The 15,370-nt window shown below is 35.2% G+C and overlaps 1 protein-coding gene across 3 annotated transcripts in view; it reads right to left on the bottom strand.

The window, feature by feature from the left end:
* The window catches only part of PLCB1 (phospholipase C beta 1), a 702,259-nt gene that overhangs the window by 131,156 nt on the left and 555,733 nt on the right, over window positions 1-15,370 (bottom strand). For all 3 annotated transcript variants that reach the window (XM_043602867.1, XM_043602869.1, XM_043602868.1), the window contains exons 19-23: window positions 10,777-10,931; window positions 8,115-8,279; window positions 5,981-6,080; window positions 5,210-5,314; window positions 4,059-4,168 (exon numbers count right to left, since the gene is read on the bottom strand). In XM_043602867.1, coding sequence (XP_043458802.1) covers window positions 4,059-4,168; window positions 5,210-5,314; window positions 5,981-6,080; window positions 8,115-8,279; window positions 10,777-10,931 — 635 coding nt within the window. The remainder of the gene's footprint in view (window positions 1-4,058; window positions 4,169-5,209; window positions 5,315-5,980; window positions 6,081-8,114; window positions 8,280-10,776; window positions 10,932-15,370) is intronic.

Below are 15,370 nucleotides of genomic sequence, written 5' to 3'. Positions count from 1 at the left end.
AGTGCCTGCCATGTCCTAGATAGAATTTTCTTTTGAGAAAACCACAGCTACTTATTTTCAGTGGCCTCATTCAAACAAACTTACATCATTACAAGACAAGATAAAGGGCACACTGGTGTTCAAAGGTGTGAAATGACTTTTCCTTCCTACCATTACATGGTAAGGGCAAATGATTTTTTCCCTCCAGCTTCAAAAATGAGGTCACTTAGGGTTTTGACATTTCAAAGGAAGAAAAAATTATATTTTCTCTGTTGGACCATATGGAATTTATGGAATTCAATGTCTCTAAAATTATTTCTAAAACTGGAAATGTCTAAATATCTTCTCAATTAACCAACATTATACATTTACTGAAAATCCTTGCTGATCACTATTGCTAGAGGCGAAACAAAAATAAAGTTGACCTAAAATGCTACTTCTGTATATTTTATATCCATTGGTGTTGCGCTCTTTCTACATAGATTTTTGATATGTGATGTCTGGTGCAAAAATAAGGCTTTGAAAGGATGGCAGTGTGAAAGAATCCATGACATCTTGAAGGCCGTGGATCTCCTATTTGTCAGAATGACATTTTTTGCAGCCATTAGAAAAATGGTCTCTGGTGCATCAGTAAAATACTCCAATAGGAGACTTTTATGTCAATTTTTGTACTATATAAGGAGAAATTGGTAGTGTCTTGAAACGTTCTCTTCAACGGAGTGTTCACTCTTGGAGAACCTAGCTAATGAATAGATAGAAACTGATGATAGAGAAAGTGTTGTTTCTAGATAGTGATAGTACATGCAATTTAACTTGCAAATGCTTTCTTTGAACTTCTATTTCCTAGAAAATAAAACATATCCAGTTGATTAAAGAGATTCCTGGTTTTCTAATTGGAGGAGAATGTTATTAATGATTCTTAACATCTACATAAATTATCTTTACTTTGAATTATCTTTTATTTATGTTATATTATATTTTATATTTTATGTTAGAAAGCCAAAGAAGGTAGAAAAGAGTTCCCAAACTTTCTTGTAACTTTCTATTTTATTTTATTTTATTTTATTTTATTTTATTTTATGTTTTTCAATATATGAAATTTATTGTCAAATTGGTTTCCATACAACACCCAGTGCTCATCGCAAAAGGTGCCCTCCTCAATACCCATTCTTGTAACTTTCTAAGGAGAGCCTCTACTTCCATATTGGTGTCTACATGAGCAAAATGAGAAATTAGTTGAATCTTTCTCCTCTTAATCTTTTCAAAGACCATCGCGGGGGGAGAAGTACTATGATCTGTGAAGAACCACCAGAATTAAAGACATACTATTGTCAAACATTCAAATTCTGGTTCCCAGGCAAAAGATTCAGAAAGGGCATTCATCCTTGACTTCAAGTATAAAGTAGCAGCTATCTGGCATTGTTGCATTCCCTATAGTCAGAATTCAACACGGGGTGCTTGAACGCATGATTTATTGAGACACTGCTCTCAGGAGAAAACTGCAGGAAGATGAAGAAAGCAGGGTAAGACAGGGAAAGAAGATTAAGTTAAAATGTGGTCTCAGCTTTAAAAAAAGGGGAGGGGCGCCTGGGTGGCTCAGTCTGTTGAGTCTCCCATGCTTGGTTTCAGTTCAGGTCATGATCTCACGGTTTGTGAGTTCGAGCCTCGTGTCAGGCTCCATGCTGTCAATGCAGATCCTGCTTGGGATTCTTTCTCTGACTCTCTCTCTTTCTGTCTCTCTTTCTCAAAATAAAAGGATAAACTTAAAAAAAAAAAAAGAAATATGGTCTCAGCCTGAGTCCTGACTTAGTCTGATCCAATGGGGGCTCAGGAGTGTGAACTGCATCACAGAAGTTGTCCACCCAGCAGCAAGGGACCAAGGCTTTTATTCTCCTAGATCTTTCAGTTGCTGGGCATGGGTCACCCCCTTCCCAGAATAACCTGCCAGACATCTCCAGGAAGGTAGCTCCTTTCAGCCCAGGCCAGTCCTCTGGAGAAGTCTATGGCCACAAGCTCTTTGTAGCCCACACCTGCAGCAGTGGGTGAGGCAGCCCTTGAAAAGAAGATCTGGGTAGGACCCCAGTAGCACCTGCTTGCAGCATATGAAGACCTATCCAGATGTGGGCCCCACACGAGCAGTGAGTGCTTGGACTAACCCCTCAAAATTCAAGCAGGGGGCTCAAGTGTTTCTCACTGTTTTGTTTCCCCCCTCTGCGGATGCTAAGAATAGATGTTACAGGCACAAATAACTTTGGAAGCACATTCATATCTTCTGTTAGGCATAATTTTTTGGCAGTGGAAATTTTCCTGTAACCCTAATTATGGCATACGTGAGGTATGTGGCACTATTTATGAAACTTACTAGTCTAACTTTAAATTTCATTGTCTATTGATCCTAAAGAATATGATGCCACCAGTGTAAATAAGAGCCTGGAAATTTTTACTTTTTTTTATAATGTTCATTTATTTTTTTTTGAGAGAGAGAGAGTATGTGTGTGCATGTGTGCATGTGAGTGGGGAAGAGACAGAGGGGCAGAGAAAGAAGGAGAGAGAGAATCCCAAGCACACTCTACATTCATCACAGAACATGACATGGGGCTTGATCCCATGACCCTGGGATCATGACCTGAGCTGAAATCAGGAGTTGGGACACTCAACCCACTGAGCCACCCAGGAAGCCCTGGAAAATTTTACTCTTATGTTAAATATTTCCCTTCCCTTCCCTTCCCTTCCCTTCCCTTCCCTTTCATGTTTAATTAGCTCAATATCAAAAGCTCAATTATTAGCTCAATAAATCAAAAATTTCTAAAATTCTATACAGAAAACAAGTAAATAACCATAGGTATGCTCAAAAATGTATTTACATATATTCACTGAAGGTCTGTTTAAATAGTGGAGCACTTCAAATATCCAATAATAGGGGACTGGAAAAATAAATTATGATATGGCTATATGACAGAAGACTATGATGAAGTCATTAAAGGTTATGTCGTACGCAGTATGTGAAAATAAAAAGTTGAAACACAGATTGTGAATATTGTCCCATTTTATGAAAAAGTAATAGTTGTGCATAAAAAGACTAGGTACGTATACACTCCATATATACAGTGTTAAGTCTGGGTGGTTTAGGTGTTTGAATTATAGGTAATATCTTTGGGATTTTTCTTTTATCATTTTTAATTTAAAATTTTTTCTATGAGAAACCCAGGTTTCTTTTGGAATAAGAAAAAATCAATTTAACAAATAATATTAACTTTAATGGACTTGGTATTATAGTTATCCAAACAATTTTCAAAATGTTTTTCCCATTCTGATAGTTCTCCCTCTATTTTTTCCCATCTTTTTCCATGAATTTATCCTCTGAATATTCAAGTGAAATGTAAAAAGAGCTCATTTCCTTCACTCTGTTTAATATTGGTATCATTTCAATCATTAAATCATATTTCACTTTTTTAAAAATTAAAGGGTTGTTAGTCTACATAGAGGTCTTATATTTTTATATTTCACTTCTAATATTTATAGAACTTCCTTAATTAATTCTTTGCATTGTGACATCTAATTTAGAAAAATATACCAATTATTTGGAAATATAATATATAAGTATAAAATGAAATAATAATACTAAACATTTTATGGCCAATACTATGCACCAAGTATTTGTATTAAGTACTTTATGTATTCTAAGAAGTCACAAAAGCACTTTGAAAATCCTGCACTTTAGATTAAAGACAAAAGAAAATACTAAATGACTTGATGATCATCTTCTTTTCTAAGTGCTTTAATCACCTTTAATCAATATGAAATCAGTTAGAAACTTTCACCTGAAATGGCAAGATGTGGACTTTTCAGTGTAGTCAAAATATGATGCTGGTGTTGGCCACAGAATACCAGAAGAGAATGAAATATGAACAATTCAGTCAATCATGTAGATGTTTTATGAGTTAATGCTGAGCTCCATCAAAGTGGTTTTCCAATGTGCTATTTTCTTCTCCTGAGGTGTGATGTTACATAAGCAAAGCCAGCCAGTGGGTGTGGAAATCATGCTTAATGCCATGCATAAGATTAGAACACTCTCTCACCTCTTTCTTTACTTCTTCTTCATCTTCCAGTGTCAGAGCAGCCAGTTGCTTTGCTCTCTGCTCCATCAGATTCACATATCGTATTGGATTTGACAAAGCTTCAATCACATCTAAATACGGAAGAGATATTTTAGGATCAAAGGTCCTAGATATATTGATTATCCACCATTCATTCATCCATCCAGTCATCCATCCATCTATCCTACCTACCATCCATCCATTTACTCATCCATCCATGCATTCATTCATCCTGTCTACTCACCCACCCATCCACTGATTCATCATCGATCTTCCACTATTCCATCTAACCATGTAACTACCCACTCATCCATCCAATATTTTGGAAATGGACAAGAGTCAAGACTCTTTGCTACAACATCAGGAAGATAAAACTCAAAGGAGTTCAGCTCTGACAACCAATTGGACAGACCCCAACCTGGGATGCCTCAATGCTCTGTATTTTTTTTTTTTCTTGAGAGGTCCATCCATTCCAGCAATGGCCCACACACTTGTCCTATTTGGCCCTAATAGGTCTTTCATAAATAAAGACCTTTCACATAAAAAACCTGTTTTCCAGACTGTCGAAACAATCCAAATGTTTGGCAGTACGAGATTCATTCACATGTGATTCTGTCTACCTGGAGTGAGTTATGGTTGCCATCTTTGGATGGACATGTGCTCCAAGTTTGCCATAGACTCCACCACTCCCCAGTACCTTACAACTAGGCTACTTAACATTGTAAGTATTTAAATTTATGATTCCTGGTTGACATTGTCACAAGTTAATTCCTCTAAACTTAGAATCTCACCCACGAAAAGGACCTGGCTTCTAAAACTGGCTGGAGATAAATTCATTGTACAGACCTAGATACACTGCTGTAGTACCAGGTAGCCTGGATTAGAAAGTGCTGGCCCCAAAAGAATACTACTACTAGTAGATAAATATGCTCAATACTTTATTGGGACTTAAGTGAAATTAAATTAAAACTTATTCACAAAGTTTTGAGCAATTTAATAAACATACATACACAAATAGAAGCGATTCTGAGGCCAGAATTTCCTGCCTAGTTTTGGTCCAGTTTTCCTTCCACTAACCCACAAAAATATGGATGGCCCCATATGGAAATATCCCCTCGAGTCAGGTTTTTTACCTGCATATGTATCTGGGACATAGTCTTTCACCTCTATGTAGACAAAGACAGCTGGGAGCATCAGAGGCTGGTTCCTCTCATTCCGCAGACAGATGTAGTGATAGCCTGGAGGGTGACATTAATACTGTGCATTGCGTATTTTATCCACAATGTTAGTTACAACACAGGAACATCTATGTGATGGAAGTGTTTATCTTAGATGACTTTGGATGACAAACAGGTCACTTCTTTCTCATTTTAATTTGCATGGTTTTGAGTGATATTCTTTTTCTCAGCAGACAGGAAAATAATGTCAATTCTGATCATTTTCCTTCCCAATCATGTTTTTCCCCACAAAAGAGAATTTAAAACTGCATGTCATAGACTGAATTATTGGTCCAAATTCTTTTACATGATATCTTGACTTAGGGCTTAGCCATATGCTTTGCTTTGTTAATGATGTGGTGCAAACAGAGGCTTAAAATGAACTTGCAGAGTCAGGCTTGACCTTCTGCATTGCCACAAAAGTCCACACTGTGCCACTGTTCCTTCAGCCTGGGCCCCTGAATGAGCACATGTGGAACAGACCTAACTCCAGACCACAGCCTGAAGCTGTGGCTGAGCCCAGCCACACCCTGTGAACCCACAGACCTGTGAGCATAAAGATAAAACACTTGTTATAAGGCATCGAGTCTTCAGATAGCTTTCTAAATCATGCTTTAATAATCACAGATGGCAGTGATGGTTTTCTTTACAACTTTGATAAATAGTTTCTCACCACACTATTCGTACCTGGCCGAATTGCCTGTACAGGCAAGATCCGGTGACCGATAAATTTACCTCCTTCTTCATAAACTGCTATCCTCAAACAGGCCAGAGAAGGAAGAACCACCTAGGGGGACATTAAGGACACTCGTGGTTACAAGAAGGTACAACTGCAAGGAAGGATTAGAAAGGTAATATTCTAACATGCCCTAACATATTCTAACATTCCAAATTCACATAGAAGTTTCTACTTAACTAACTGATAAAAAGGTAAGTTGTTGCTCTATAACTTTGATTTTCAAAAGGATTACCAGTGATATGGCTTCATCTATGTCTCATCACCTTGTCCTGATGAGGAATTTGTTCATCATGTAGACCATTTACTTTTAAAAAAAAGTTTTTTAATGTTTATTTGTTTTTGAGAGACAGAGACAGAGCACGAGCAGGGGTGGGGGGTGGGCAGAGAGAGAGGGAGACACAGAATCCGAAGCAGGCTCCAGGCTCTGAGCTGTCTGCATAGAGCCTGATGTAGGTTCGAACCCACGAGCCGTGAGATCATGACCTGAGCCCAAGTCAGATGCTTAACTGACTGAGCCACCCAGGCACCCCTAGACCATTTACTTTTGACATGAACATTCTCAAGATGGAAATGATAAAGGTTTAAATATATGTTTAAATATAAAGTTAGTAGTCTTATCACTATTTGAGCATTGACTCTTACATTTTCAAAGCAAATTACTTTTATACTTTCAAAGCAAAAGCAAAAGTACAAAAGAATAGCTTTTAGGAAAGCTTTCAAAGTGAGATTGCTTTATAAATAATTCCCAAATAATCAACAAAAAATTGCTCATTTTTCCTCCTTCAATGTAAAACATGTGTCAAAAACATAGGGCTAATTGTACCCTTAAAAACTTACTTTTGGTAAGAAGAATAAAGTAACATTTATTGACTATTTTCAAAGTGCCAGATATTTTACAAATGTTTTTATTATATCAGAAAAATTCTTATTGGGGTGCCTGGGTGGCTCAGTCAGTTAAGCATCCGACTTCGGCCCAGGTCATGATCTCAAGGTTTCTGAGTTCAAGCCCCACGTCAGACTCTGTGCTGATAGCTCAGAGCCTGGAACCTGCTTTGGATTCTGTGTCTGCCTCTCTCTCTGCCCCTCCCCCACTAAATAAATATTTTAAAAAATTTTAAAAAAGAAAATACTTATTAATAACTCTATGAAGTAGACACTGTTATTAAATCCAATTAACATATTTAAAATAGTGGGAGCACAGAGACCTTTAACACAAAACTCTCTTTGCAGAAGGTGGCCTTCGTAGATCTTTTGGCCAGTTAAAAGCAAAGGGTATGGTAAATAGTCAATTCCACTTTTTACTGGACTACTGTCCTCCTTTGTGTGACAAGCATGTGTGAAGAAGATTTGCTTTTTGGTGAAGGCAGTGAGAAGGCCCAGTCATATAGAAAAGGTTTTAACTCTATCAGACAGAATCCAGGCAAGATAGAATGATCAGCTACCAGAGGCTAGAGATTACATGAAGTTTAATTTTTTTAATATAAAATTTTTTTAAATGTTTATTTTTGAGAGAGAGAGACAGAGTGTGAGTGGGGGAGTGTGAGTGTGCGAGAGAGAGGGAGACACAGAACTCGAAGCAGGCTCCATGCTCCAAGCTATCAGCACAGAGCTCGATGCAGGGCTTGGACTCGCAAACTGTGAGATCATGACCTGAGTCAGATTTGGATGCTTAACTGACCGAGTCACCTAGACGCCCCTAACTAATATTCTTTTTTAAGAAAGTACAGACTTCCTTCTCTCTGCTACCATATTATTCCTTGCTTCCCACTTCATTTGAGTTACAATGAAAATGTATCATTTATCACTTGTATTATGAGAGGATATGAGTTAATTTATATGTTTTTCTGGTCTTCCAAATGAGGTATACTAGAATTAATTGATTCACAACACAATTCTGAAAATCCAAACAAGTGATTCACAGAGATCTTGAATAGCTTTTAAGATAGTCCCCCAAAGTGCTATTGCTTTATAAATGTGTAAATTCCCAAATGAAGCTACAAATAATTCTTCATGTAATTTTTCCCTCAGAGTGAAACACCTAGAATATGCATTTATATCTCACATCCAGGATATGTGACCAACCTTTTTGAACACAATGGGCTCTTCTTCCCAGACAGGATTTACAGCATTTCCTTGTGATGTTTTGGTCTTAAATGCCTTCCTCCTTGTGTCCACAGGCAAACCAAACATATCCACTTCCACATAGGTCCCAACTTTCTTATCAGAAAGAAACTGACCTGAAATAATCTAGAAAACAATAAAAAAGGAAGTCTTGATAAATGAATAAGTGATATAAGAGAATACTTTAGGGAGGTACAAATGCTGGTTGGTAGAATTATAACCAAAATGAAATAGAGGCAAATGTACAAATATAATCTTTCATTTGGTTAAAGAACTGGTAGAGGAACCTTGAAAATGCTGAGTTTAGAAGGAGTCAGTTAATAAGACAAAGTTGTATAGGAGGAAATAAATGAACAAATACCAAAAATTTGATGAGATTATACTTTTTGTACTTGAGATACATCTGTTAAATATTGAAGATTGATCTTCAGAGCCAACTAAATATAAAGGTTTTTCTAATACTTAAAGAGGTTACAAGAGGAAAAAAAAAACCCCTCACCTTAGCAAAGCCACAATGATAATAAAAACAAAAACCAAATATTAACTTAAACTGTCTAGTCCAGCTTATCATCACTCCTAACCCCAACCTGTTAGCCATCCACACAATTATGGGTATCCTTGCCTAGTTACAAAATTTATGGATATTGTAGAGTTAACAGAGTTTAAAATCACATATTCTGGTGGCCAAGAGCTTTCTGAGCTCAAGTTTGTGAAAGAGGACAGAATTATCAAGATGATGTCAGGGCTAGAAATGGGACACAATGGTGGCCTGAGAATGGCCCTCAGCGGCTCAGCAAGGCCAGTAGCTACATGCTGATGTGGTCAGAAATTCCAAACAGGTTAGAGAGAAAAACGAGGAAGAAGCCATCTGAATTTGCCCAAGATAACTCATTTTTCCTGAATTTTCTCTTTAGCTTGAATGCGTGGGACCTGCTAGCAACATTCTCTGTTTAATTTGAGGTTCTACATGAGAACAACTTAACAGACATTTTATATATTTGAAACTTCCAGGTTATGTGAGTCACACTGGGAAATCAGATGCACCAAGGATTCTGTGTGCTTAAGATGTTCGATTAAAGCAGAGGTCCTTAGCTAAATTAATCACACTAACCCTCAATGTTCCCATCAGTAACATAGGATGGTGGAACACCTCTTGAGTTCCCAAGTCCATTCTGGCACTATGAAGTCTATGTCAAAAGGTCAAAACAAAGGCGCCACTGGACGGACATGAGCCAGATCTTGGGTCTGGCTATCATGTTAAAGACAGGATGGGCTGTCCATTTCAAGGACACCAACAACTGCAACAGTGCCTCCATTCTGCACTCGGGCAACAGTTCACATCCGTTGGGGTCTCAACTGTTTTCCCTCAACTCACTTTCTATGCTATTTTTATAACTACTTACACTGTCATGGTAGAATTTAAAAAAAATAAATAAGCGAGAAAACATGCACAAAACAAGATGAATTGGAGGACAAGAACAAAATTATTAGTTTGATCCAACTACACCAACAATTGACAAGGGTTCTAAAAATAGCATTTTGTCAGTGTGTGATGCTTACGAGTTTATCTTCATCAAACTCGGCAGGAATTAAACATCCTTTGCTGAAAAGAATTTCCTAAAATAAACATAATCTCCGAGCTCTAATTCTGCCAACTCTACTCTTCAGATACATGGTGTGAAGTAATTTCAAAAGATATAATTTTGAAACACTTCATTGAAATTTTATTTTTGATGTTCAGTATCAAGTGACATAAATTTTAAAGTAAAAATGGGCTCAATAGGCTTAGGGTAGATATAAATTAGTAAAACTGTTACTTTTTTTTTTTTTACAAAGTTTTTCATATGCCTTTGGTTTAAGGTCAATCTGAAAATTGCATTTATGTCCAATAAAAAACATTTCTTAGTTCCACAGTTATCTAGCTAAACAAGGAAAGAAATAAAACTTTAAAGAAGTAAATGAAACAGCCACAACAACCAAGAGCTTATAGAATTCACGTATAAATCTCCTTATAAAGATGATTTTTCATTCATAGTATAAAATATTTTCTTATAGCTAAAAACATTATATCTGATATAACATCAATTTCAAAGACTGCAGAAATCATTTTGAATTTATATTTTAGGGTCAGGTATATATCTAATGAAGCAATTCTTTTACTTAGGATCATTACTATGTGTTTTAAGTCCCTGATTTTCAAAATGGTAAATTGAGAGCTTTTATTCAGCTTTTAGCAATTTACTGAGAGAATACTTTTTCTCTAATTTTTCTCAGTGTGGATATTTTTCTAGAACTAATGGAGAAATAAAAGACCAGAAGGTTTTTTTCCAACATAGGTCAATGATCTTTACACCAAAAGAAAGGACCGACCATGGAGACTCTCCAACTTGGTTTATTGATTTAGGGTCCAATTTATCCTATTAAAGAGTAGGGCTTAGTCCCTTTATCCCATGCGTGGAGCTTCTGAAACTTGTAATTTGGAGAGAATTAGTCCTTAAAAAAATGCAAGAAGGAGGTGGAGATATTGCTAGCAACTAAATTTTTGATGACTTACTTCTTTATGCAATGTGGGTAATGTTCAAGACTTTTGCTGGTGACAGTTTTGTAATAGAGAGGTACATACCTTCACAGATAAAGTGTTGGCCACTATCCCATCTACGATGCCTTCAGTGAATGGATCAAAGTGCTTGTCGGGTCTCCTCATGAACTCTGGCTTTAATCTGTAGCCACTTTTCCCATTGTATTCATACATCCCCATATTTATTTGCATAGCCAGGTCTGAATATCAAAAACACAAACCTTATTGTGATGATATTCATGTTTAGAGCAAGAAAGTAAGATTGTATTATAGTCCATTTTTACTACCCTTTTTAAAAAGAAATATTTCTTCATTTGTAGAAACTTAGGAAACACAGAGAAGAAAAAAATCTAGCTGTACTCCAAATCTAAAGATGAACCACTGCCAACTGGTTGGTGTATATTCTGTTTTTCTCTTCTAATATGTTGTGAATGTGTAATATGTCCATTTCACTAAATATTTGTCTGCTTTACTTTTAACAGCTGTGCAAACTCTTTTTGAATAGATTCATTTGCTAAATCATTTTAAAATCTTTGAATCCATCATTAATGACAGTCTTAGGAGTGAAATTTCTAGGTCAAAAGATGTGTTGTAGGAAAATGATGTGTACTTTTTGATGTCCTGCCAAGATGTCCTTCAGAAAGCTCATGCCACTTTACGCCTCTAATCCGTGCTTTTGAGCATGGACATCCCTGCACCTCACCAAAAAGGAAAAAATTCTTTTTTTTTTTAATTTATAGGAAAAAGGATTTCTTTAAAAAATTTTTAAAAATGTTTATTTATTTTTAATTGTATTTATTTTTATTTATTTATTTACTATTATAACTTTATTATTTTTAAATTTATTTTATTTTATTTTTATTATTTTATTTTACTTTATATTTTATCATTTTTCTTAAAAAATTTTTTAAATGTTTATTTACTTTTGAGAGAGAGAGAGAGAGAGAAAGCGTGCGCGCGCGCTCTCGCATAAATGGGGGAGGGGCAGAGAGAGAGGGAGACACAGCCTCTGAAGCAGGCTCTAGGCTCTGAGCTGTCAGCACAGACTGACCTGGGGCTCAAATCCACGAACCATGAGATCATGACCTGAGTCAAAGTTGGACGCTTAACCCTCTGAGCCACCTAGGCGGCCCCAGGATTTCTTTTTTTTAATTTGCATTTCTTTTACTTACCACCTGTATCTAATTACACATTGACTCCTTTCTAATGAACAAAACTTATTCCTAAAAGTTTTCCTAAGACTCAGTCAGTGTATGAAATGAATGTCCACATTAATTGCAATTTGTAAGGTTAAAAAAAACACATTTTAAGGTCATAGGGAATCTGGGAAGCTGCCATTTGTTCTAGATTGTTTGAGTCATGACTCATCTCTATTTAGGAGGATGGTAGAGAGGTAATGGTAGGATTATTTCAAAGTTCCATGTAACCAATCATTTTTAGAGCAGGGAAAATAAGTGAAATTTTATCTCTCAATTTATTAAGCTATGGTAACTATGATACTAAAATTGGGCAAAATACCAAACAAAAAAAAAAAGGAAAGGAAATGATGGATTTGAAAGAATAATTGACATCAAAAGTGTAAAAAAATTACAAAAGCAAATTCTAAAAAATAACACACAACAAGAAAGTAACATTTATTCCAGGAACAAAAGGATAATTACTTATTGGGAGATATATTTACTCACAAAAGAAGAAATGAATATATCATCATCCCAATAAATGCCAAATGGCATTTGATAACATTAACATAAATTCCTCAAACACTATTAGTCAATTAGGACGGGTGCATACAGTAGTCCCCACTTAACCATGGGAGATATGTTCTAAGACCCCAGTGGATGTCTGAAACCACAGATAGTACCAAACTCTACATATATTATGTTTTTTTCCTATACATACATAGCTATGATAAAGTTTAACTTATAAATTAGGCACGATAAGATATTAACAATAATAATAAAATAGAACAATAATAACAATATACTGTAATAATAGTTATGTGAATATGGTCTCTCTCTCAAGATATGTTTAAATTTTTTAGTGTTTATTTAATTTTGAGAGAGACAGAGAGAGCATGAGCAGAAGGGCACAGAGACAGCATGACACAGAAGCCAAAGCAGGCTTCAAGCTGTCAGCACGGAGCCTGATGCAGGGCTCGAACTCATGAACTGTGAGATCATGACCTGAGCTGAAGTCAGACACTCAAACCGACTGAGCCACCCAAGCACCCCTTAAGATAAGTGACCTAATGTACTGTACTCACCCTTCTTTTTGTGATGTTTATGAGATGATAAAATGCCTACAGGATGAGAGGAAGTGAGGTGAATGATGTAGGCATTATGATGTAGATGTAGTGATAGGCTACTTTTGACCAGACAGTAAGTCAGAAGGAGGATCATCTGCTTCCAGATCCTGGTTGACCACAGGTAACTGAAACCAGGATGAATGAAACTATGGATAAGGGGGACTATTGTACTCCTTTAGTGTGTGAGAGAATATCTGTCTCAGTCATAGCCAACATCTACTCAAAGCTGCCCACTCTTAATACTATTGTTTAATACGATTGTAGAATGGTCAGTCCAAAGCACTAGGAAGGGAAAAAAACATAGATGTGATTACATTGTGATTGTGTATCTGAAAAAAAACAACAGAAGCTACCAGCAAAATAAGTTATTATGAGAGTTTAGAAGGGTGATTATAAAATGAACTTATTTATAAAATAAATATACAAATATCAATATCCAAAAGCAATCTGTTAAAAACATAATGTTTAAAAAAAAGGCTTTCATCTAAAGAAACTATCTCTCAGATGAAGACAAGTGATTTTGCTGAGAGACCTAATGTAAGAATTTCTATTTATTTATTTATTTATTTATTTATTTATATTATACAAACTTTTTAATATTTATTTTTGAGAGAGAGAGAAAGAGTGCAAGCAGGTGAGGGACAGAAAGAGGGAGACACAATGTAAGAATTTTTAAAATGAAGAGAAAAACATTCTTTCAGTGCTAAAAAAAAAAAAAATAAAAGGTGACAGTTTTCTTAATACTTCTTAAAATTCAAAATTGAATGTGATTTTAAACAAAATATTTTTTTTCAGTGGGGAGAGGGAAACAATATAACAATTAAACTAATGTAAATTTAATGTGATTTTATGCACAATCCCATTTCTTTCTCAGTGAGAGCAAGGGAAATAATAGTAAGTAAATTAAATTCATTTGGAATAGGGATCCCACTGGCAATGGCAAGACAAGTACTAAAAATTAATAGCCATGAAGGAGAATCTCCACTTCCAGATATTAGACCATATTATTAAGCATTACAACAATAACAGTGAGCTATTGGCTCCAGGAAGGCAGACAAATTTATTAGTAGAGAAGAATATAACTGGAAAAGAATGGACCCAAATTAATCACCTGCCAAAAAGCTACATCTACTAAGTAATTTCAGTTTAGTGTAAAAAAGGATTGATTTCTTACTGAGATTATATACTAAAATTAAATTTGGATGGTTGAAAGACTCAAATTACAAATTAAAAGAAAAAAAAACATGAGAGAAACAGAAGTAATCTGGGTCTAATCCTGGGGCAGAAAGACTATAACAATAAAAGTAAGCCAAGACTCCATAAAATAAAACATGAATCAACCCAATCTCTTCTGTTTCATGAAATATGACAACATGCCCATTATATAAAAAGCGCTGTTGTAAGTGGATAGAAAATTGACAATAGTCCTAAATACGCAGTTTATAAAAACACAAATGTAAAAATCGAAACACATATTTAAAATGTTCAACCTAAATAATAATCAAAGAAGTAAAATTAAAGCAACAATGAGAAAATATTTTGTCTGGAATATTATTAGTATTATTATTATTTAATTATAACACTTAACTGAAATCTCAAATGAGAGAGAATACTTCATATCATATACTGCTGATGGAAGAGAAATCCAGTGTAACATTTTTTTTTGAATTTGTTAAAGGCACAGATTTTTAAAAATCATTTTATTTTTTTTTCATCATGATAAATGTACTCTTAATCACCATCACCTATTTCACCCATCCCCTCACCCCTTTCCCATCCAGTAACCATCAGTTTGTTCTCTATAGTTAAGTGTCTGTTTTTTGGTTTGTCTCTCTCTTTTTCTCCTTTGCTCACTTGTTTTGTTTCCTAAATTCCACATATGAGTGAGATCATACGGTATTTGTCTTTCTCTGACCAAGCTTATTTTACTTAGCATTATACTCTCTAGTTTTATCTATGCTGTTGCAAAAGGCAAGATGTCATTCTTTTTATGGCTGAATAATATTCCTACATACATATATATTTATATATATATATTTATATTTATATATATATTTATATATTATACATATATATATATATTATATATATATATATATACCGTATGTGCCTTACCCATTCCTCTATCAACGGATGCTTCCATAATTTGGCTCTTTTAAATAATGCTGCAATACACATAGGGGTGCATGTATCCCTTTGAATTAGTGTTTTGTATTTTTTTGGTAAATGCCCAACATTTTTGATGGACAATTTTGTATATTATACGAAGATTCTTGAAACATTCACTTACTTTAACAGAGTAATTCTATTTTAGGAACTTTTCCAAAAGAACAT

The sequence above is a fragment of the Prionailurus bengalensis genome, chromosome A3, assembly GCF_016509475.1.
Source record: "Prionailurus bengalensis isolate Pbe53 chromosome A3, Fcat_Pben_1.1_paternal_pri, whole genome shotgun sequence".
Lineage (NCBI taxonomy): Eukaryota > Metazoa > Chordata > Mammalia > Carnivora > Felidae > Prionailurus > Prionailurus bengalensis.
Note: the sequence above shows the minus strand (reverse complement) of the source record. Positions and strands in the feature narration are given on the sequence as shown.